This window comes from Nothobranchius furzeri, chromosome 16, assembly GCF_043380555.1.
Source record: "Nothobranchius furzeri strain GRZ-AD chromosome 16, NfurGRZ-RIMD1, whole genome shotgun sequence".
NCBI lineage: Eukaryota > Metazoa > Chordata > Actinopteri > Cyprinodontiformes > Nothobranchiidae > Nothobranchius > Nothobranchius furzeri.
In genome coordinates, this window is record NC_091756.1 from 5,015,063 (window position 1) to 5,039,016 (window position 23,954).

General features: G+C 46.2%; 2 protein-coding genes across 4 annotated transcripts in view; one reads left to right on the forward strand and one right to left on the reverse strand.

Annotated features, from left to right (window-relative positions):
* The window catches only part of jmjd1cb (jumonji domain containing 1Cb), a 173,811-nt gene that overhangs the window by 41,181 nt on the left and 108,676 nt on the right, over positions 1 to 23,954 (reverse strand). For all 3 annotated transcript variants that reach the window (XM_015976266.3, XM_070545366.1, XM_070545367.1), the window contains 8 exons: positions 12,378 to 12,648; positions 10,860 to 11,396; positions 10,445 to 10,787; positions 9,243 to 10,182; positions 8,990 to 9,151; positions 7,847 to 8,019; positions 4,297 to 4,423; positions 1,549 to 3,952 (listed from right to left, as the gene is read on the reverse strand). In XM_015976266.3, the coding sequence (XP_015831752.3) occupies positions 1,549 to 3,952; positions 4,297 to 4,423; positions 7,847 to 8,019; positions 8,990 to 9,151; positions 9,243 to 10,182; positions 10,445 to 10,787; positions 10,860 to 11,396; positions 12,378 to 12,648 (4,957 nt within the window). The remainder of the gene's footprint in view (positions 1 to 1,548; positions 3,953 to 4,296; positions 4,424 to 7,846; positions 8,020 to 8,989; positions 9,152 to 9,242; positions 10,183 to 10,444; positions 10,788 to 10,859; positions 11,397 to 12,377; positions 12,649 to 23,954) is intronic.
* Positions 20,214 to 22,264, forward strand: LOC139063471 (tigger transposable element-derived protein 1-like). Its single transcript, XM_070545368.1, has one exon. The coding sequence runs from the start codon at positions 20,499 to 20,501 to the stop codon at positions 22,143 to 22,145; it is 1,647 nt and encodes a 548-aa protein (XP_070401469.1). The 5' UTR covers positions 20,214 to 20,498; the 3' UTR covers positions 22,146 to 22,264.

Here is a 23,954-nt window from a genome sequence, read left to right on the forward strand (position 1 = left end):
AATCAGAATGATGGTTGGACAAAACCATCTCTCTCAATCGGATTGAAATTACAATCCGATCGAGCCGAATCGGATCAGAATATTCGGATTGACATGTTTACATGCAACATCTTTGATCTGATTGGGCATCCAATTAAATGTGTCCATGTAAACGTGGCTACTGACTCGATGCTATCTGATGGGATCCCTATACAAGAAGCATTTCAGTGATTGGCTTAATGAACTGGCCTGTATTTGAATGTTTACTGTGTGAAGTGCCTTGAGACTACGCTTGTCGTGATTTGGCGCTTTATAAATAAACTGATTTGAATATCTGGTGTTAGCATTCTTTGAGTTGTACATTTGGGAGTGCTTACTACACTTATTACAATCTGCTCAACACAGATCGGGCAACCTCACAAACTGACTGCTTTTGTTTTTCCCCTGTAGAAAAACTGAAAACCCCCCAGCCAACCAGCAGGAAATCGGTTTCAGTGTAACCTTCCATCCAACATGATTGAGACAAAAGACTGTTTAAGAATATATATATATATATATATATATATATATATATATATATATATATATATATATATATGTGTGTGTGCACTTATGCAAACTAATTACCCGAAATAGAAAACGCTGCTTATGCAAAGCTGGCTCAGTTCCTGCTTTGCATTTTACACTCTTCCTAGAAATGTGCTGAAGTGATTCTGCCTCCACTTTCTGCCATAAACGCTTGATGGGAAGGACTTCATGAATATTCTGCAAATGAGTTCACCAGCTGATCGATGGCATTTCGTGGGTAACCATGACAGTGGAGAGGTCCAGAAAATGACATTTCACAGAAACTGAAATAGGGGTGCTTGTGGGTGATGTAGAAACATGGAAAAAAAAATTACCTTCTAGCCATAAAACTGATAGCCACACTGAGTGATGGGTGACCAGATGACTGGTGTCCCCATGGCTTATAGATGGTGTTTCAATGGCCTCATAGTTTGAGGAACCTTGGATGCCCTGTCGTGTTGTTTCAACTCATCAATGTAGAATCACATTATCATTCCGGTTGTCATTTTCACTCAGTTTAGAAATGGGGTGTATGTGTGTGTGTGTACACATGCACGCGCGTCTACAAGTCAGTGAATGTAGCTTAAATTCCCCCTGCCACCACCTCACCAGCTGTGCTTCCTGTTTCCTACTACCGACAGGCGCTTACACCAGGGTCAGAGTTTAAAGTTGCCACATTTTCCCATCAAACTGTTTTGAATCACAAAGCCAATGTAGAAAATAACACAACCAGATTTTGGACTCTGTTTACGGTGTAATCAGCTTCACGAATGAGGCCCCTGACCTAACTCAGTGGCTAAGTCCATTTTTCACAACTACTTATTAAAGAAATCCTGAGCAGAAAGCAACAATCCTTAAGAAATATTAAGTCCTCCCATTAAAAACCAGCATCAAGCTCTTTTAGGAGGGTGTTTTTAAACACTTATATCCAACTTTTAGTTGATGGCAGAGGGCATGCACATACGGAACTGTAAACCAAGTGGCGACGAGTTCAGAACTTACTGCTGGTGGCCAGTTTGAGTTTGGTTTTCTCTCGGGCTGATCTAAAGATCCCGTTGGGCTTCACTTCCTCATCTTCCTTCTCGTTGTCTCCTCTTTTCCTGGCCATGTCGTTCTGCCTTTTCTTGTAGGTCGGCTTAGGCTGACGTTTAGCTCGACCCTCCATCTTGCTCTCGCTAGCATCCGAGTCGTCTCCCCCACTTTCAGAGCCAGAATCGTATAAGCGCTTGTTTCCACGCCTTGATAAAGGAGTTGACTTCTTTACCTCCCCCCCGCGGGCCCCTGTGTTCTTTTCCTGCTGTTTCTCCTTCTCACCTTTGTTCATCTCCACCTCGCTAGAAGTGGAGGCACTGAGGTTGACGGTACAGGGTTTGATCATGTCCGACATGGCGGTGGCGTTGCATGTACTGGAGGTGGTGGTGAGCAGTTTATCTGCTTTAGCATTAGACATGGTGATGGTAGCACATGTTCTCCTGTCTTCCTCAGAATGCCTGGTTAACCAGGCCTTCTTCAGCTTGTGGTAGTTACTGGGCTGGCCACAGCCAACCGGGGCTGATGCTGAAGGCTGGCCATTAGGTAAGGGGCTTAACTTGTCTGATGCTGCACTGACTGCAGAGATGCTGTTGTCGTCAGTCAAGGACGAGGAAGCTTGGCTAGAATAGAGTGGAGGAGTGGAGCTGTGATTTGGAGCTTTGTCAGCTGACTCCAAAGCTAAGGAAGAGTTTCTGGCTGGCACAGATGTGGGAGGAGGAGGGAGGTTGCTTTTGGACTGGGCTGCAGCTAAAGCAGCTTTGTGCTTTTTGAGATGAACAAATGAGGGAGAGAAAGCCTGGCTGGAGCTGGGTGCTGGGATGATGATCTGATTGGGTAGCGGTCTTCCTGCTGGACTAGCTAAAAGCAAAGACAGTCCCGTTGAAGCGGAACGTGCATCAAACACCTCATGGTGATGGTAATCTCTAGCTGGTCTTGTGTGACCAAGCGGCCAGCCTTCAGAGCCAGTTTTAATGGCTGACAACTCGTCCCGAGCCGAGTGTTCTGCCTTAGGGGGTTCCTTCTGTACATCCACACCTGGTGAGAGAACCGTGGCAGACCTGCAGACAGGATTGGTAGAGGTGACACCTGCAGGCCTCGGTGTAGTCTGCATGGATGTGTTCTTATACTGGGTGCACATATCATCCAGGTTTGAGTTGGGTTGGATAACCCTGCCAACTCCAGCCTCTCTGACATTCTCTCTACATCTGGGTGGTTCCCCATGAAGCTTGGATGGGTACAGCCTCTCAGAAACAAAGTCCTGGTGATTAATGGAACTAGATTTGTTCACACCAGCAGGACTCTCGTGCTTCAGAGATGTTATTGGCCGCACGATGACTGATGCCATTGCTGCTTGGGGCTTAACCTTTGACACCTCTTTGTCTCTGGAGAGAACACTTTCTCTTTCCCAGATCATCTCTCTGCCTCTCCATCCATCTGTCTTGACTTCCCCAATGATGTTGGAGGCCATGGAGGTGACTGCAGTAGTGACTTCATGACCTTTGACATCCCTGAGTTCTGGCACCAGCGTTGGTGGTTTCTGCTGTTCAACTAACGTTTTGGTGCCAGATGTTGCTAAACTCATTGGTTGGATGGGCGTGAGAGTCGGTGGTGACAACCGTCCCACAAAACAACATTTGTCCCACTCCTTTTCTTTTTCCTGCTCTGCAGCCTCTTTGCATTCCAGAGCGAGCTGCGTGGGCGGGTGGAAAACAGGAGCTCGGTAGAGAGAAGGCATTGCCCGGAGCTGCTGCTGATGGGGGTGATGATGGTGGTTGGAGACTGGGGACAAAGACGAGGACGAGGAGAGGGAAAGAGAAACTGCAGGGTCGTGATGATCTTTCCTGTCTACACTGGTGTGAAGTTGTATGACTTGCTGGCTGAGCTGTTCTGTGATTTTCCCTGCTAGACCCTCTCCTCCATCCGTTTGGTGCTTAATCAGAGGTGGGGGCTTGGAGAGGGAACACTTGGTGTTGTAATTTGTCAAAGCCTGAGCTCCATGTGTTTGCACAGCAGTACCAACAATGGTCCCAATTCCCGACGTTTCCTCTGAGCCTCCGAGACCGAAACACTCCTTGGACGGGAAGAGTCTTGGAGGCGCGTTAGCGATGTTGTTGGACAACGTTTTGTAGTAGCTGCTTCTTTCTGACTGAATCATGTGAGGATTAGTGTGGATGGCCTTTGGACTTGCAGAGGCTAGAGCTGGCATCTGTACAGGGAATGCTTGCTCGTGTCTCCTCTCTCGGTCCCTGTTCAGGCCAGTCTCAGTGGAGGGCTGGATCTTAGCAGTGTAAGGTGCAACTTCAATGCTCTCTTTCAGGATTTGACGATTCTCCTCTTTGTACGCAACGGCTCGATCAGCTGCCTGAAGTGCTTCCTGAAGACGAAAGGAAAATGATTATAATATTTGTGGAAACTCCCCACATTCTACAAACTGAATGCTTTGTGATGAATTGCTGCGGAGTCAGTCCTACAAAGAGAGAACATCTGGACCAGTAACATGTATTAAAGGTTTTTAATGTTTTAGGAAAACATTTACATGTAGTGAAGGAAAAGAACCAAAAATGGTTCCTTTACTAAACTTAATTTACTTATTTACAAAATAATAAGAATTCCACTAAAACCATCAGTAGGGTTGAAAGTGAGGATCTTCACATATTTCAGGGAAAGGGTTACAGCTCCTGGCAGGGTTTCCCGCCCTCTGTGTGTGTGCTTGCGTACCTGGGTGTTTGTCCGGTGGGGTTTGATGAGCGAATCCAGGTACAAGCGGTGAAGATGCACATCTTTTTCTGTCGAGGTGCAACTTTGATCCATCTGATTCTGCCTCAGCTGTGCCAATGTCAAAGTCCTGATGGCACAAACAAAACTTTTCAGTTGCACATTGCAGCATACACAATTCACAAGTAATTCATCAGTTAAAGTCTTAAGCATCACACACACGCTGGGCTAGACGACGGAGTCACAGGCACAATAAGTGCACTTGGGGGAAGTGTGCAATAAGGCTTTGAGTGTGTGTGTGGTACACAAATGTGCTAATAATTGTCCAATTGGGACGGGGAGCATGGCTTCATCAACCGCCATGTATGCTGGTCTCTGTGCCACTTTAACCCTTCCGCATTATTAACGGGGTCAGATGGGCCCCAGAAGCTGTTTTATTTTTATTTAGGAGTGCACCACTTCGCCCTAGCCAAGGGATAACCTATCAACCACGTCTAAGACCGTAACAATCCCTGGTTTGCTCCGACTTATCCTGTCTGTTACAAGAACAAAATCAGGCTTGGTCCAAGGCAAGGAAATCAAATCATCTGACTAGTTAGTTTTCAGGCAGCTGGGTAATGGTTGTACAATTAAAATTAGAAGAGCCAAAACAGATTATTTCCTCTCTAGAACCTCAAATAACCTGAATATTCCAGCTAAACTCTGGAAAACTATTAATTCAATATCTGATGATAATAAAGGCCTAGATCTTCCTTCATTACATCATGAAAACCTCAGCAAAATCACTGACAAAAGCAAAATGCTTGATTATTTTAACGAACACTTCATAGATTCACGGTTTTTGTTTGAGTCGCGAAATCCTAATCACCGCTCTGAAACTAGATCTGGTGCTCAGAATCACTTTAATCACTCTTTTAGCTTCACTTCAATCCAAACCACAGAGGTTCATAAAGCCCTGAATCTCCTGGATGTTTCCAAGTCTGCAGGACCTGACAATTTGGGGCCATACTTTTTAAAGCTAGCAGCAGATATTATTTCCCCTCCTTTAACTTAAATTTTTAATCTCTCTCTGCAAACAAATGTAATACCAAGCATATGGAAATGGGCTTATGTTCTCCCATTGTTTAAAGGCAGTGACTCCAGCATTTTAAACAACTATAGGTCGATCTCCAAACTCCCTGTCCTTGCAAAGGTTCTTGAGTCCCTCGTTAGTTAACAGCTGAGACTTTTTAAATTGTAATGATGTTTTATCCAAATTTCAATCAGGTTTTAGAAAACGGCAGAGCACAACATCTGCTGCTCTCAAGGTTTTAAATGACTTTAGTGAAACATTACTCAACAGACAGCACTGTGCAGCTCTTTTATTGATTTATCAAAGTCGTTTGATACAGTGAGTGGGCCACACGCTGCTGTTACACAGGTTACATAAAGTGGGATTCTCTGAACAAACCGATGGTTGGTTTAATAACTACCTAACTGAAAGAACTCAGACTGTGCAGGCAAATGGCTGCACTTTTTTTTTTTTTACCGTGTCCTGTCTGGCTGTGAAGCAAGCAGAATTGATGGCTGAATGCTGGTAACAAGCCTTACAGATTTACTCTCGGGTGGAGCATCAAAGCGTCTGCTTTTAATGTCACGCCTGATACTTAAAACTTTATTGTTATTGTTGTTGAATGCTTTGTAATTCCGACCAGACACGGAGACAGAGGTGAAAGAGAAAGGAAAAGAAAAGGTGGAGAGAGAGAGAGAGGGGGGGGGGGGGGGTCCACAAAAATAAACAATGAACAAGAGTCTGCTTCTAGACCTGCAGAAAAAGACAAAAAAAAGCAAAAGAAAAAAAAAGGGACACAACAACAATACAACAAGATCAAGCTATCACTGCATCAACTTGATGAAGAAATATATAATCAGCATTGCTTAACTGAAGAATCACGATAATAAATCACAGTGCATTAAGTGCCCACCATAGTCTTAAGACCTGTGTTTAACGTGCCCAAGCCCATACTTTTGAGATCACCATGTGAGCACCTGTGTGTGTACACGCGCTTGTTTATTTAAGGTTTCTCTATAGGAGCGTCCAACAGAGAGTGTGAGGGACCACAGATCCGCCCCCCAAAGATACGCAGGAGACGGGGGGAGCTCCAAGTCCCAGAGATCCAGCCGCTGCCCCAGAACACAGGAACCCCAAGGAGACTGCAACCAGAAAGGCCCCCGCCCCCCTCAGAGGCACAGAGGATCACCCCGGGGGGCCACAACCAGCAGCCGGCAGAGTTCCGGGAGATATCAGCGGCAAGCCCACAGGCCCGCCCGCAGCCTCCCATCCCCTAGCCGGCTGAACCCGGAGCCCAGCGACCCGGGACCCAGGGGCGACCACCCCCGCCGGGGACCCAGCAGAGCCCAGGGACCCAGACCCCACCAGGCAGCCACCGGGATCTATCAGGCAGATGCCAAAATGGCTGCACTTTGAACCCTTTAAAATTATTGAATGGTGTGCCACAGGGCTGAGTGTTGGGTCCCCTTTTGTTTATTTTGTATATAAATGACATTGCCCAAAATATGCCTGATGCAAAACTGCAGCTTTATGCTGATGACACCGTGCTTTATTGTACTGCACCTTCGCCCGAGGTAGCGATATCACAGTTGCAAACTGCTTTTAACATAATTCAAAAACAACTTTATGACTTAAAATTGGTTTGAAATGAAAACAAAACAAAGGCCATGATATTTTCTCCCTCAAAATCAAAAACCACCTAACCTACCCCTGATCCATAATCTTCAAAGTACAGAGATTGAGTGTGTTTTTTATTTTAAATATTTGGGACTTTTCATAGACAGTTCTCTGTCTTTTTCATTTACACCCAGCAGCTGGTGAAGAAACTGAAAAAATAAACTGGGGTTTTACTTCAGAATCAAATCCCGTCTCTCCTTCACTTCACTTCCAGGAAGCCACTTTTTTGTCAGTGTTAGATTATGGCGATATTTTATATATGCATGCATCGTCTCAGAGTCGTTACTCTCTGAACACGGTTTTTCACAAAGCTTTGCGGTTTGTATCAAGCATGAAATCCCTCACTCATCACTGCATGCTGTATGAGCGAGTTGTATAGTCGTCCTTGTCCATGAGAAGACAAACACTGGCACATCTTTATCTGCAAAGCCATTATTGGACTTATTCCCTTCCATCTTAGGACCTATGCTATCCAGCATGTTTTAGCTCCAACACATCTAAGTGATTGGTTGATTCACCTGTTCATGTTATTAAGCTCTGCACAAACCTACTGATTTAAATCACATGTGTCAGAACAGGGGGAAAACTAAACAATGCTGGATAGCAGCACTCCAGGACCAGGACTGCCTATCCATGCTCTAAACTTTTGGTAGTCCGTTACGTTTTTCCTATCATCCACATTATAATTAGAAATTGTAAAAATACTTGTTCGGCAGTAAAAAGAACAAATAAAGCAAATAATTAGATGAAAATGTATTATTTAACAAAAGACCCCTTCTATTAGACACCCTAAAATCACATGCAGAGGAGATTTATCCATCTTACTCTTTCTGAATCCCCATGGAAGCCTTTGACATGGGGGGGCTTGTGTTTGCGTTGATCTTGATGGAAGATCGGTGAGTGTCGGCACTGGCTGGACGAATTGGAATGTGGTTCAACAAACCCAGACCATCACCAGTGCTAAGGGCACTCTGATGGAGCCATGGGCTGGCAGTGTTCTGCACACACACACACACACGCACGCGCACACACACACACACACACACACACACAACTCACTTTAAAAATACATAACATTAACCGCTTACATTAGACACACCATGCCAGCAAATCTGCGTAATACTGTCGGTGGCGAAATGGCAATGTGGCAATTTTGCGGCTTTCGTACCACCAAGCTTGATAGTAACATTACTGCAACACTGGACTTGTGAATGAAAATTACACCTTGTCGCAACAGAAGGTGGTGTCATAATCAGATGTGGAATTACTGTTGAGCTCTGGCCAGCAACTATATCGAAAACCAAAGTAAACACTGGCAGTAAGTTTCGTTTTTGTAAACAGAATCAACAGAGACGGCAAACCAACGATGCCGAGCTCCGGGAGCTGAAGGTCAGATCACCAGACAGGTCACGGGGACCTTTAGGAACGGCTTGTCAAAACAACGTGAGGAGTTTTCAATAGCAGAAAAGGGCTGGTCGTGTCCAAGCTAAAAGGAAGTCAGTGACAGTGCAGTGACTGCCCCCACACCCCCTTGATACTGCCATCGCATGATGAAATCAGAAATCCTTTGTGAAAAGCACCTGATCGCGCCACATTACTGCAACAACCTGACCACTTGTGAATGACCCAAGGCTCCTGGATGCCGCCTCAGCTTTGTGGCAAATGAGCGGAAATGTTTTACGAAAGAGGCTACCGAGAACACATTCTCATGCTGTGTTCAGACAAGCCTGGGTGCAATACACACTGAAACGACAAGGAGCGGCTTAGTTCCACCCGTGAATGAAACGCCCATCCCTCTAAACACTCAGCTGGACTGTTTAACACATGTTTCCGCGTTTCTCTCTTTTGAAAAACATCTGATAGAGTCCAGGTTTTCCTACATAATATGAAAAATGCTGGCACGTTGTCATGATTCTCAGAGCATAAACTTCTGTCCCATAAACAAACACAGACACAGGGACTACCCACCCTCCGTAGAGGACCCTCAGAATTCACAGCAACTGGGTTCTCAGAAAGAACCCATTTAGAAGAAGCCTGCAGGTTGAGTCCTGGAGGGTAGGAGGGCGGTGCTCCGTTAGGGTACTGCCATATGATGGGATACAGGCCAAGTCCTGCGGCACTGCTGGGACCCTGAAAAAGAGACAACTCTCACTGGAACCTTCTACATCATGGCAAACGTTGAAGAAAGAAGATGTTAATGATGGTGAATCAGGAGTCAGACCTGGAGGAACTGCTGCTGGTGTGTGGTTGCCGAGTGAGGGAGGGTAATGTGACCCAGTCCCCCGGGAGAGTCCAGCCGAGGATGCCCCCCAAAGAGAGATGCTGCAGCCGGAGGAATGGCCGGCAGCATTCTGTGGGGTAAAATATGTGGGTGAGGCAAGGCTGGGGAGTGAGATGGGGGAAGTAGGTGCGGGGCTATGTGAGAGTGCGATGCAGGAGGAAGGCATGGGGAGTGAGGGGAGGGAGGGTGTAGACTGTGCAGGTGGGGATGGAGATAGGCTGGCACATGGTTAGATGAATTAGCTGAGGAGACAACAGCCTCTGGGTTAGAGCGCACCAGCGCTGGGTCTCTGTAAACAGTAAAAGTCTCTTTCTTATCAATGATCAGTGGACTATTGGTGCTGCTGCTGGTACAGACTCCACCCGTCTCCGCCCGCACTGGCACCGACTCAAAGCCAGGCCGCGGAGGTTCTGCAGCATCCGCTTTACTGGGCAGACGGGTGAATGGAGGTGGAGAAGGAGCTGGGTTCCTGATTACTTTATGTTTAGACACCTCAGGACAAGTGTTTGTCTTGGGTTTAGAAATGTCCAGCAGGTCAGGGGGGGGTTCAGACATCGAATGGTCGGCTGCATAAGTGGAAGGATGGGGGTGGCTTGGAGAGTTGCTCCTGGGTCGGGAACTCTGCTTCACAGTATCCAGCTGGGCCGAGCTGCGGTTTGGGCTGGGGCTCTTTTCGGGCATAGTCAAGTCAGGGGGCATGGCAGCATTTAACTTGTGAGGAGGGGGCTGCTGCAGATGTTTCCACCTCTGTTCTGATGAAGGTGAATTATCTCCATGGGGGGTAGATGTGTAATGCTGTAGATGTTTCTGCTGTTGCTGATGAGAAAGAATGGTCTTCTCTTCCAGCAGCGATACGCTTTCAGCCACTGCCGCGATGGGCCTTAAAAACAGAGCAGTAGAAACCTTTGAGACTCGCGTTAAAGAAGTCAAACATCTCACCAGCTGGAGAACATTACAGAGCTCATACACTGAAGCACATGCAGCACACCTGAACGTCCTGCTCATATACTAGACTGACTTTAGTCCCACAAAGCCCCCAGGATCCCTTCCGGAACACAAGCCATGCATTCTGAGAGACACAATACGGCTGGGAACCTTCCAGAACTCTAGATGTTTGTGTGTAAACTAAACACGATTCTCACCTGATCAACTCAGAGGGAGCAAACTCCAACTTGCTGCCTGAACTCTTGGGCGATGTCATTCTGCCTCCCGCAACGCCTGACAACTTCATGAGAGGCTCAGGCTCCCCTCTGTGACCTCCCTCTGATGGGGAGGGCGACGGAGGAACGGGAGGTGAGGAAATGGGGGAAGGGTTGAGAGGGAGGTAGGGTGAGAGGGCAGTTGACTCAGCATTCTGCGAGGCGAGCAGTGCCGACACAGCCTCAGAGCTTTCCCAGTGGACAGTGGCCTGAGCATCGTCTGTGATGTCGATTACGGCACTGCCGTGAATCTGAATGAGAGATCTGGTCTGGGAGGGAGTGGATGCTGAAGAGAACAAAAAAAGACCGGTCAAGTATTTGATTTATGAGAGGAGGCCATCAGCTGACTGCAGCCTACCTTTCACCAGGTTCTTGTTCTCTAGAAGTCCGCTCTGGGAGATCTCAGACAGGACGGGTTTCACTGGCTCCACTGGAGACTGGGTGATCTGAGTAAGTGCCACCAGTTCTACCTCCTCCTTAATTATAATCTGAACTGGTTCCTTTACTGTACTCTTCTTGAGGTCTTCAGCAACTTCTGCAAGCTCCTCCCACGGAGACATGGAACCAATCAGGGATGAATAATCAGTCATTTTGCTTCCATTAACCACTGCCTTCTCATCCTCATCTGTTCTGGAAACGGAACTCTGCATCACATCAATGCAGCTGGGTTTCAGCTCGTTCTCAGAGTTAGGCTCTGATGAGGAGGAGAAGGAGGAGGAAGATGACGATGAAGAAGAGGAGGAGGAGCATGAGGAAGGGGTGGTCCTTTTGGGTGGGTTTTCTGAGTCACTGCTCTCTGACAGATCAGATGTTGGGTCAGTCTTCAGCCGCTTCAGACCTGCCTTTTTCTCATCTGCTTCATCTTTTCTCCGTTTGCTCACCTTCAGATTTGAATCTAGACAAAGACAAGACACACGTAAGTTGCTGCTTTTCTGGGACATGCCTGTTTATTGCCAGCTGCAACTGTGGTGGATTCTGTTGGTCAAACAGTGATCTAATGCCTGTGGGCCCGGCTGTGCTTGGATAAGTAGTCTCTGAGGACTGTTTGTCATGGGCTAATCTCCTAAATCTTCCTAAAGTTAAGGAACAAACAAAACATTGCAGTCCCGTTCTCATCCACTAGGAGCTGGCACCAAAAAGAAGCAAGTTCCCATTGACTCCCATGTTAAAAATGCCAACTTCCCAGCAGAGATAAACACGTTTATAGCCTGGTTAATAAAACATTGCAGGTTTAATAGATTTAGTTTGTCATGACAACTCTGAGGGGCCTGATTTTTTTGGTAACTCGTCTGTTTAGAACTTGAAATGGGCAGCTCAGGAGGTAAAGTGGGCTGCTTATGCAGGCAACAGTTGTCAGTTAGGACCTCAGGACCTGGAAAGTTGCGTAAACCTGTAGATGTGTTTGAAAGGCCCAGCAATATTCATCTACTATTTAGAAGCATCAGCTCAAATAGATCATGAAGCATTGCAACCCGAGTTGGTAGATAACCATAAAGGCGAGATAATAGATGTTCTGAGAGGGAACCTCTTCTCAGGACCGGAGCTGGATATCTGCATCTCCTGGACCATTTGAGTTAGCATGTCGTGATGGTGGGCGCTACATGTTCCAAATGTGCTTGATCGAATTAGGGTCTGGGAAATGGGCACGGCAGTCAATAGCACTGATGTCTTCATCCAGGAAGTACTGACACAAGGTATCTCCAGCTTGCATGTAGAAGTATGTGCAGCCCTTCGAGGCTATGCCTCCTCAGACCATCCTGCAATATGTGCACCACCTGAGGAACTTCAGATGTAGATACCGCATCTTGATGCCTTTAGAGGTGAGTGCACTAAATGATAAGCTAGTTCTGAATCAAGCAGAAAGGACGCAGGTCACCTCGACTCGAAGGCTCGTCTCTCCTCTCCTTGTTCTCCTCTGGAGCACTGCTGTCGGACCCTTTCCTTCTGGAAGAGCAAGTGTTGCGTTGCTCTCTCTGCTCCCGACCATTACCCAACGGTGAGTTGTGCGACTGGCTGAATGGTTGCTGGATTTGCTGTGACTGGCTCTGCTGCTGAGGGGCCAGCGCCCCTTGGGAGCTCTTAGGATTCTGCCCTGCTGAGGTCATGACGGGGCGGGGGCTGTTGGCCTGGGCTCGGGTGTAATGGCTCTGTCAGAGGAAAGGAGGTTATGTTAATACAAACAACAAGATGCATATTTTAAACTAACACATGAGACCAGAAGACACAATCAAAGCTTCTGGGAAAGTTTCCACAGATTTTTCTGCTATTGAGTTTCTAGATGCCAGATGTTTCCGTGGTTACTGAAGTAGAATTACAACATTTTATAAATTTCAAAGACTTTAATTGACAACAACATTGAGTTTATGTAAATAGTTAATTTAGTTATTGGTGTTGTCAATAATCTTCTGGTCCGGATTCTGATTGAAGGAGCTCGTTTTTCATCATCAATGCTTTGTGGGTTTATGTTCGTCTTCCCGCCTCCGGAGGATAAGCCAAGTTCTCAGTGGGATTAAGGTCTGGGGAGTTTCCTGGACCTGGACCCAACATGTTGATGTTTGGTTCCTGATCCACTTAGTTCTGGCTTAATCCTTCTGGCCCAGTGCTCCATCATGCTGGAGACATTGTTCATCACCAAACTGTTGTTGGATGGTTGGAGGAGTTGCTCAAGGAGGATTTTTAGGTACCATTCTCCAGGGCCGTGCAGAGAACTTTGAAGGGGCGGGTGTTCAAAGTTTAAAAAGAGGCACAGATTCATGATCCAACAAGTTTGAAAAATTCAGATAATGAGACCCTTTGGTTCAAACAACATAATAAACTAGCAAAAATATGTAATTTAGTGTCATTAACTGAAGTTAATGTTAGTTCATAAATAATTGTTTTAGCTTTTAAAGCTTGAATCTTGAATATTGTTCAATGTACTTCCTGAATGAGTGACCTTTTAAGGCTAAAATAACAAAATGGCAAATACAGATAGAAGGACAACTTCTTTCTTCTTTTTTAATGCATTGCATCACCACCTGGTATCAGAACAGGACTCAGTATTGGAGGATAATCAATAATCAAACAACTTGGGACTCGGATCAGGGGCAAAAATGTGGTTGTAACATCCCTGTCTATTTGTCATTTTGTTATTTTAGCCTTAAAAGGTCACTCATTCAGGAAGTACATTTAACAGAAATCAAGATACTTTATTGCTATTGCACAGGTGTACAACCAAAGATATTTTGTGCTTACTAAAGACAGCTCTAGTAAGAGGTAGTAAAATAAATGTAACCACAGAGACTTATCCAGTGTGATCTACGGCTATGTTAGCAGAGATCTTTTTCCTGTCGGTAGAAAATTCTTGATCCCATTCCATGATCTCACTGAACTTAACACTAAACATGAGAGCTCTGCTACCAACCCAACAACAACACCCTTTACAGAATCAGACTGAATACCTTCTCGACATCATCCTAGCGCGCAACGTTCTGTCACTCTAAAAAAAAAAACTGTAAAAATGGAGAGAAACGCTGGCAGCGAAGGGCTTTACCGACCAGGAAACGGCTGGCAGCGAATGAGTTAATGAGAGCTGATTAATCTGTAATAGCTAGATATGTTTTTTTCTTTTAAATCACATCAAACACAAGTTTGGGTTGCAGGAGGATAAAGTAAGAGTTCAATTTGTTTGCGATTACAGGACTCTCAGGGAATGTTGTGCTGTCTATGGTGAGTTCCAAAATACCTACCTATCTATGTTTATTTGTTCTGTTGGTTAGGTTGTTCAAATGTTTTCGAAGGGAAGTTTAGTGTAATACGATACTTTTGCTTTTTGTAAATTTTCTAGCTTTGTTGCTGTACTCAGTTCTTCACATCGACTGTTCTTCACAGAAGGAAACATTATAGAAAGATCAATTACCGTATTGACCTGAATATAGGACGACCCCGATTATAAGATGACCCTCTTTCCAAGACTAATCTTCAGGAAAAGACAAAAAATTCACATTTTAAATCAACTATTTTTATTGACAATTTGAGAACAAACACTGAGCAAAAATATTATTTTAATACAAACTATCAGAACTTTGCTGACATGTGAAATCAAAAGTCAAATGAGGCTTTTATTCAGACACCCTCTGTGTCACTATACTCACTCACTCTCATTCACACTCATGTTGCTGCGGTCCAGGTGTACCATCAGATCGCTACACCTGCCGACTTCTCCCAGAACTTCATCTTCACAAGGTATCCATGCATGCAATGCTTGACACCTCTGCTGAATTGACCACAGTTGTCTAAAAATTTGCATAACTCTGCCTTATAGCTTGTTAACTTGCCCACTTTTGGTCAACTCTGTTCCGGACCTCTCGTCTTTATTTTTTTCTCCTGTTGAGAACATATAGCCCAGCGCCCTCTGCTGATACGGGCATGTAATGGTTAGACCCCAAATACATAAGATGACCCCAACTTTTAAAATAATTTAAAATGAAAAAATAACCATCCATTTTTATCCGCTTATCCGGAGTCGGGTCGTGGGGGCAGTAGCCTAAGGTGAGAGGTCCAGACTTCCCTCTCCCCAGCCACTTGGGCCAGCTCTCCCGGGGAAATCCCAAGGCGTTCCCTGGCCAGGTGAGAGACATAGTCCCTCCACCGTGTCCTTGGTCTACCTTTAGGTCTCCTCCCAGTTGGACGTGCCCGGAAAACCTCACCAGGGAGGCGTCCAGGAGGTATCCTGACCAGATGCCCGAGCCACCTCAACTGGCTCCTCTCGATGTGGAGGAGCAGCGGGTCTACTCCGAGCCCCTCCCAGATGACCGAGCTTCTCACCTTATCTCTAAGGGAGAGCCCAGCCACTCTTCTGAGAAAACTCATTTCGGCCGCTTGTATCCGCGATCTCGTTCTTTCGGTCTCTACCCAAAGCTCATGACCATAGGTGAGGGTAGGAACGTAGATCGACCGGTAAATTGAGAGCTTCGCCTTCTGACTGAGCTCTCTCTTCACCACGACAGACCGGTACAACACCCGCATCACTGCAGATGCAGCACCAATCCACCTATCGATCTCACACTCCAGTTTTCCCTCAATCGTAAACAAGACCCCGACATACTTTTAACTCCTCCACTTGGGGCAGGACCTCATCCCTGACCCGAAGAAGGCATTCTACCCTTTTCCGAATCAAGACCATGGTCTCAGATTTAGAGGAGCTGATTCTTATCCCCGCTGCTTCACACTCGGCTGCAAACCGCTCCAGCGAAAGCTGAAGATCACGTTCTGATGAATCCAACAGGACCACATCAACTGCAAAAAGCAGAGACCTGATCCTCAGGCCACCAAAACGGATGCCCTCCACACCTTGGCTGCACCTAGAAATCCTGTCCATAAAGGTTATGAACGGAATCGGTGACAAAGGGCAGCCTTGGCGGAGTCCAACTCTCACTGGAAATGAGCCCGACTTACCGCCGGCAAAGTGGACCAAGCTCTGACACCGGTCATACAGGGACCTAACAACCCGTATCAGAGGGCCTGGTACCCCATACTCCCGGAGTACCCCCCACAGGGCCCCCCGAGGGACGCGGCCAAACACCTTCTCCAAATCCACAAAACACATGTAGACTGGTTGGGCAAATTCCCACGCACCCTCCAGGATCCCCCTAAGGGTATAGAGCTGGTCCAGTGTTCCACGGCCAGGACGAAAACCACACTGCTCCTCCTGAATCTGAGGTTCAACAATCCGACGGACCCTCCTCTCCAGAACCCCTGAATAGACCTTACCAGGAAGGCTCAGGAGTGTGATCCCCTTTTTAAATAAGGGGACCACCACCCCAATCTGCCAGTCCAGTGGGACTGCCCCCGATGTCCACGCGATATTGCAGAGCCGCATCAGCAAACACAGCCCCACAACATCCAGAGCCTTAAGGAACTCTGGGCGGATCTCATCCACCCCTGGAGCCTTGTCACAGAGGAGATTTTTAACCACATCAGTGACCTCAACACCAGAGATTTGAGGCGCCAACCCAAAGTCCTCAGACTCTGCTTCCTCATTGGAAGGCGTGTCGGTGGGATTGAGGAGGTCGTCGAAGTATTCTGCCCACCGATCCACAACGTCCTGAGAAGAGGTCAGCAGCACACCATCCCCACTATAGATAGTGTTGTTAGTGCACTGCTACCCCCCCCCCCCCCTCCCACGTTTGGGCCTGCCTGGTCTGACCAGCATCCTCCCCCACCATCTGAGCCAACTCACCACCAGGTAGTGCTCAGTTGACAGCTCTGCCCCTCTCTTCACCAGTGTCCAAGACATGCGGCCGCAGGTCAGATGAAACAACAAAGTCGATCATTGAGCTGCGGCCTAAGATATCCTGGTGCCAAGAGCGCATATGGACACCTTTATGTCTGAACATGGTGTTCATTATGGACAATCCATGACTGACACAGAAGTCCAATAACAAAACACCACTCAAATTCAGATCAGGGTTCCTCCCAACCACACCTCTCCAGGTCTCACCGTCGTTGCCCACGCGAGCGTTTAAGTCCCCCAGCAGAACGAGGGAGTCACCGGAAGGAGCGCTTTCCAGCACCCCCTCCAAGGTCTCCAAAAAGGGTGGGTAGTTTGAACTGTAGTTTGGTGCATAAGCACAGACCACAGTCAGAACCCGTCCCCCCACACGTAAGCAGAGGGAGGCTACCCTCTCATTCACTGGGGTAAACCCCAACGCACAGGCACCAAGATGGGGGGCAACTAGTATGCCCACCCCTGCTCGGCGCCTCTCAGTGGGAGCAACTCCAGAGTGGTAGAAAGTCCAACCCCTCTCAAGGAAACTGGTTTCAGAGCCAGAGCCATGCATTGAGGCGAGTCAGACCATTTCTAGTCGGAACCTCTCAACCTCACACACCAACTCAGGTTCCTTCCCCACCAGAGAGGTGACATTCCATGTGCCAAGAGCCAGCTTCTGTAGCGGAGGATCAGACCACCAAGGTCCCCGCCCTCGACTACCACCTGTCACACACTGCACCCGACTTCTTTGGCCCCTCCCACGAGTGGTGAGCCCATGGGGAGGGGGACCCACATTTCCTCTTTGGGCTGTGCACGGCCGGGCTCCATGGGTGAAAGCCCAGCCACCAGGCGCTCGCCAACGTGCCTCACCTCCGGGCCTGGCTCCAGAGGGGGGCCCCGGTTACCCACGTCCGGGGGTGGGAACACTGTTTCCATTTATATATGGATAGATGGAAGGATGGAAATAACATAGTCTTATATTCGGATCAATACGGTATAAAAAAAAGTTAATCGAGGGTGATGAGAGTAACATTCAAACCTAATGTATTCAAGGGAGTTTCCCAACTCACCCAGTTTACATTTGAATTAGTCTTTAATGTATATAAGTACATCTCCCCCTCTTCCAGATTTTCTGTCCTTTCTGAAACATTGGTATCAGTAGTATTTATCATATTAGTTGGTACATTGTCATGCAGCCATGATTCCGTTACACACATGGGGTCCAAGTAGTAGAGGCGCTGAGAGCAGATGTGAGAATGGATCTCTTTTAGAAATGAGGCTGCAAATGTTTAGTTGCCTTTTCTTAACAATGCATACGCTTCTCTGTTCGCTCCTGCTTTGCTACTGCTTATTTACATTTTTTCCTTTCTTGCTATTTTCCTGCCAGAACATTTTTCTGCTCAGTGACATGTGGACTCTATTTAATCGAAACAAGAGTCTACTACAGCCTTGTATTGCTAAAACTTTGATCTTCAGTGACTTGACAGCATTATGCCTTCCTTTTCATTAGAAGATTTTCAGAAACGTAAAGATCACAGTAGGGGCTTCGTGACTTAATTTTTTTAAGTCGAATGTCAAGTAATGAAAATCGAGTCGACTTTGACTAGTTGATGATGTCATACACCTAAAGAGGGTTGGTTTGCTGGAGTTTGACAATTAAAATTGCGCCCACATTTTCTTAGTTACAGTAATCCCTCGCTACTTCGCGGTTCGTTCATCGCGGATTTGCTGCTTCACGGATTTTTCCTTTGGAGCATTTTCGGGGGGAATTCGTAGATTTGCGGTATTTTTCACTGATTCGCGGTATTTTTCTATGCGAAATATCAAGAAATTCCTGTTTTTTTTTCATCAATTTCATCATAAAATGCACTTTTGTTAATTTGAAACTACGTAGCATGTAAGATGGGCTGTGATTTGTTCCATTGGTGATAGATGATGAATAAGCTCCCAAGTTTTGTAATGTCGTCTGTGATTGGACAGCTTCCCTGGTCTCGGAGCCTCGGGCATCTTCTCGCGGTCCTCGTTCACTTTGTCTCACGCTCTCTCCGTACGTAGATGTTTATATTAGCAGTGTGTGTTTGAACTTGAACAATGGCTCCCAAGCGTTCTGCTTCTGCTAAAGCTGCTCATGAGCCTAGGCTGCTACTGAGCCCAAACGCAAACGGAAAATGATGACGATTGCTGAGAAGGTGACACTTCTGGATATGTTAAATGAAGGCAGAAGTTACACGGCAGTAGCTCGCCATTTTGGAGTGAATGAGTCCACTGTTCGCTACATTAAGAAGGATGAGGCTGTCGTGTGCCCGTCCCATTTACCGGTTCCTTTAAAACCCAGTTCCGTTAGAACTTATGAGACGGTGCATCCATCAGGGTTCGGGGGTGTATCGACGAGTATAATTGTACTAGATCCGGGTTTGGACTACCTAATTAGAATCTTGTCTTTTATTTTAAAGGTGAAATGACTTGCACGAATAGCCAGCCCCAGAGTATTACACTTCTTTTAAACTCGTTACCTTTTGGTTAAGATACTAGAGAGAAGTCTGGAGGCAAGCCAAGCCTCTCAGCAATTGTTTGGATTACCCGGAATTAATTGCGCCTCTAACAGCTTATGTGGGAGGTTGGTAACTATAAAATGATTTATGCTAGTTGATCAGGCTATCATAAGTTTATCAATTTATTTATTAATCCAACCTTCTAGCTGATTAGAGACTTTTTCAACCTGCAATCAGAGCCAAAATAACCTCGAATATTCTGCTTTTATCGCCCTTAAGACAACTCGTTACTCGCAAGGAGGGGGAAGTTAAAACTTCCCTTATCTTAAGGTTTCTTTATATTATTCTGTTATAAACTGTAAAGTAAGTCCTGATAATTCAGAGACCGATCTTCGACATGCTTACCTCTGTGCAATTATGGTCAGGGCCCCAAACGTGAAGCTTTAGAGAAAACCTGAAAGAATCAGGATTATGTTTCTTTTTCAAAAAAGGTTTATTACAAAATCAAAATACAAAAATGGGTAGATGAAAAAACAACTGCTATCCCCCACGGAGGAATTAGTTCAAAATGATTAAATAAGAGTTAGTTTACACCAGCTCTTGTCTTCTCAGAATCTCCCCAAAACTCTCCCTCTCTCTCTTTCTCTCCTAAGAGTCTCTTCTGTCATCCCCCATCCAGGCTTGGACGGGGGATGACCCCTCCAAATCTGCTCTGTCTCTTCTTGTCCTCTGCCCCAGCTGCTGTCCGCTCTCCCAATCTCTCTCTGCTGTTCAGAGCTGTTCTTATATACCCTTCCTGGACTAGCTTAAGGTCAAGGGGTCATTTACCAGATACACACTTTGTAGCTCAACACAAAACATTCGGTGTCATTTTCACTACATGCATTCTTCTTAACACAGGTCATTACATCATCTTTTGCAGCATTCTTCAGTTTCTCTCCAATGTTCCCGAGAGGGCTTCTGAATCTGATGGGCTTGTCTTCACTCTGTTCTCCTCCAATCCCATCTTTCCAAGCCAGGGGTGGGGCAAAGAGGTGGGGTCAGTCTCCTGACCCTTCGCCCAGTTCTGTCCTCTTGTCCCTGTGACCCTTGTGTGACCCTTGTTTCTGACCACAGTTTTTTTGACCTGCAGCCCAGCTCCTGTCGACTGGCTGATTTTGCTCGCACAAGCCAGTCCAGTGTGGCTCACCTTTTGACAACGTACTTGCCACTGTCTTTGGCATGTGGGACTCGCAACAAGGCTAAGATTAGAAAGATGGCTAGCATCACCTTTAGCAAGTCAGCAAAGCGAGTTGTTACGGCTCGTAATAAAGCGATCGTCAGTATGGAAGGTGCTTTGTCAATCTGGATTGCCGACTGTCGGAGGAAGCAAATACCCTTGGATACGAACATCATCCGAACCAAGGCTTTGGGCTTGTATGAGACTTTTGCGGCAAAGGAACCGCAAGATGATGACGACCACGGTGAAGAAGATGAGGAAGACGACGGAGAACATGAACCACAAGCAGGGACATCCACTGATCCCCCGCCTCGGAAACCACGTTTTACCGCCAGCAAAGGATGGTTCGAGAGGTTTAAGAAACGCTTTAGCCTGAAAAGCGTTTCTCTGTGTGGCGAGGCAGCTTCCGCTGGCACAGAAGCTGCTGATATTTACGCGAAAGAAACTTTCACGAATATTATCGCCGAAGGTGGATACAAGCCCGAACAAGTCTTTAATATGGACGAGACGGGTTTATTTTGGAAGAGAATGCCATCGCGAACTTTCCTGTTCAAAGAAGAAGCCAAAGCCTCTGGCTTTAAAGCATTCAAAGATCGTGTTACCCTCGTGATGTGTGGCAATGCTGCGGGATTTTTGCTAAGGCCAGGGCTTATTTATAGGGTGAAAAACCCTCGTGCTTTGAAAAATAAAAATAAGAATCTCCTTCCCGTGTATTGGATGCACAATCAAAAAGCATGGATGACGAAGCTGCTGACCTCCAACTGGTTCCACAAGTGTTTTATCCCACAAGTCAGTAAATATCTCGCAGAGAAGGGCTTGCCTTTTAAGATCCTTCTCCTGATGGATAACGCTGGTGGACATGCGACTGATCTTTCACATGAGGGCATTCAGGTTGATTTCCTGCCACCCAATACAACGTCCTTAATTCAACCGATGGACCAGGGCGTTATCAGGGCGTTCAAGGCCCTCTACACGAAGAATACCTTGGAGGACCTTGTTGCGTGTATGGGTGACACACAAGAAGATGAAGATGAAACATTCAATTTGAAGGCATACTGGCAGCAGTACACAATTGCCTCGTGCCTTCAGAACATCCAGAACTCACTGCAAGAAATGAAACTTGCTACCGTTAACGCGAGCTGGAAGAAGTTGTGGTCCGAGGTTGTTTACGACGACGTGGGATTTACGCCTGTCGAGATTCAATGCTCTGCAGTACAGAAATCTGTGCAGTTGGCAGCGATAATTGGAGGGGACGGGTTTGGCGACATGACGACGGAAGACGTTAACGAGTTGTTGGACTGCCATTCTGAGCCGCTAACTGACGCAGACCTCGAAGACCTGACAAAATCAGCCAGTGAGGAAGAAGATGAACCACAGGAAGGGGCCCAAGAAGTTGTTGAAGAAACAGGCTTGACATTAGAACGGCTTGCCAAGCTCTGCAACCTAGCGAAGGAGCTGAAAGAACTGTCACAAGAATGGGACGAGGATATGGTTCGTTCTCTGCAGTTATGCAATAAAATTGATGAAAACATCGCTCCCTACAGGATGCTCTTGGATCAAAAAAAGAAGCAGCGGCAGCAACTTCCGATCACAATGTTCTTCCAGCCTCTCAAAACAGAGGCAGTTCCTCCTGAAGTTGAAGAGGTGTCCCAGGAAAAGACACCTCAGTCTGAAGAGTCATAAAACATCAGCTTCATCATCATCATTTCTACTGTGCAGCAAATTCATCGCCATCATCATTCAAGTTTTTCTTCAACTTCTTACATGGTGAGTACAGTAACAATCTTTATTTTTTTATATACTTTAATATTCTAACATTTTAATATAACAGATTAACTTAATTGATTAAGTGTTCTGTACATTAAAGGGTGGTTTGTTAATATTACTATGTGAAGGGAGGGTTTTAAAATCTGAATACCGAACGTACCTGTACTGTAAATATGGTGTCCCTACTTCGCGGATTTTCACCTATCGCGGCCAGGTCTGGAACGCATCTACCGCGATAAACGAGGGATTACTGTAAACACGTCTCTTTTAACAACGGTAGTTTCTGCTTCAGCCCCCTCCCCCTCCGCAGCAGCCGCAAACTCACTGATGCGCCTGCAGCCTCTCAGAGTTCCTGCTGCTCTAAACATAAAAATAATTATTTCATTTTCTGTTCCTCACTTCTGATTACCTTCAATGGTGTCTGTTTGTTGCAACCACCAGGTACAAAAACTAACTTGTTTTTATTTGACTATTTTTCTGTCCTGTCTGTTTATTATCTTCCTGCATCTCCTCTCAATCCTAAAGAAAAACTGCTACCTGGGTTCATATAAATTCACCTCATGAGTTACCTTTGAACTGCAGTTCTAAAAGATCTACCGACCGCAAAAACAGTGGAGTGTGCGCCGGCCACACCGGTGAGGTGCATCACCGGAGGACAAAACAGGTGATGCGTTTCGCTGCTGTGGAGCGGGGCGCATCAGGCACAAATAAAAGACAGAAAACATAAAAGGAGATGAGCCGACATGAATGATCGCGTGTTAAGTTTGTTTTTGAGGTGGCGACACCTAATTTGATAATGTTACTGTGGCCGTGCTCAGGACACAGATGTCTGGAGCGCGTCAACGATCAGAACTTTGCATGCACAAGCTGGTTAAGGTTAGGATGGGGGTGAGGGGAAGGTTAAATTTCAAGAGGGTAAAGGTCACAACTCGGTCAAATGTCCATTTTACGGCGGGCGTCAGATACCAACGCTCTGGCACAGCGCGTCACCTCCCGACGCGCAGGGGCTCGTCACCTGCTGTCTTTTCCGAGGACTGCATCTTGTTGGTCATTATCATGTGACAGCGACTAGTCTATGGCAGGCATAAAAAGTCACTACAGAGCAGTGAAGTCGACTAGTTGATACAACCCCTAGATCAGTTATTAAAAATAAAATCTCTCGATTAGAAGTCAACTGGCGAGTAAATAGATTTTTTTGAAAGTGACACAACCCTCTCCTTCTCACAAAGCCAGACAAGATATTCACCCACAGCTGGTCAGCAACAGCACTCTCTGCCTCGCAGTAAATCTGAGACCAATCCTTCTTGGAATACTCTTGGTGCTAAGCAAAAAAATAAATCATGTCCCTGGGTAGCGAGCGGAAGACAACCGCTTCAGCATTTGACTGTAACAAAAAAAAAATCACTGATGCTAATGGCTGGAAATCACTCCCATCTAGGAAACATCATGATGGCACTACACAACAGCAAGGAGCTGGTATAAAAGGAATATCAAAGGAATTTCTCGCCAACCAAGCATTCAGCTGCACAACAGATTTTCGTTGTTGCTGAATGACCCAGGACCAGATACAGCTGAAAAACAAATTTCTCTGATTAATCGGGAGAGTGCTCCCTCTCCTCCACAAAACAGGGTAAGGAATGAATTATATCACTCCATTCCCACGACAATAGAAGAAACACTGAGGCTGACCCTCCAACCCTTATAGTAGGTTACTTTAATTTCAAG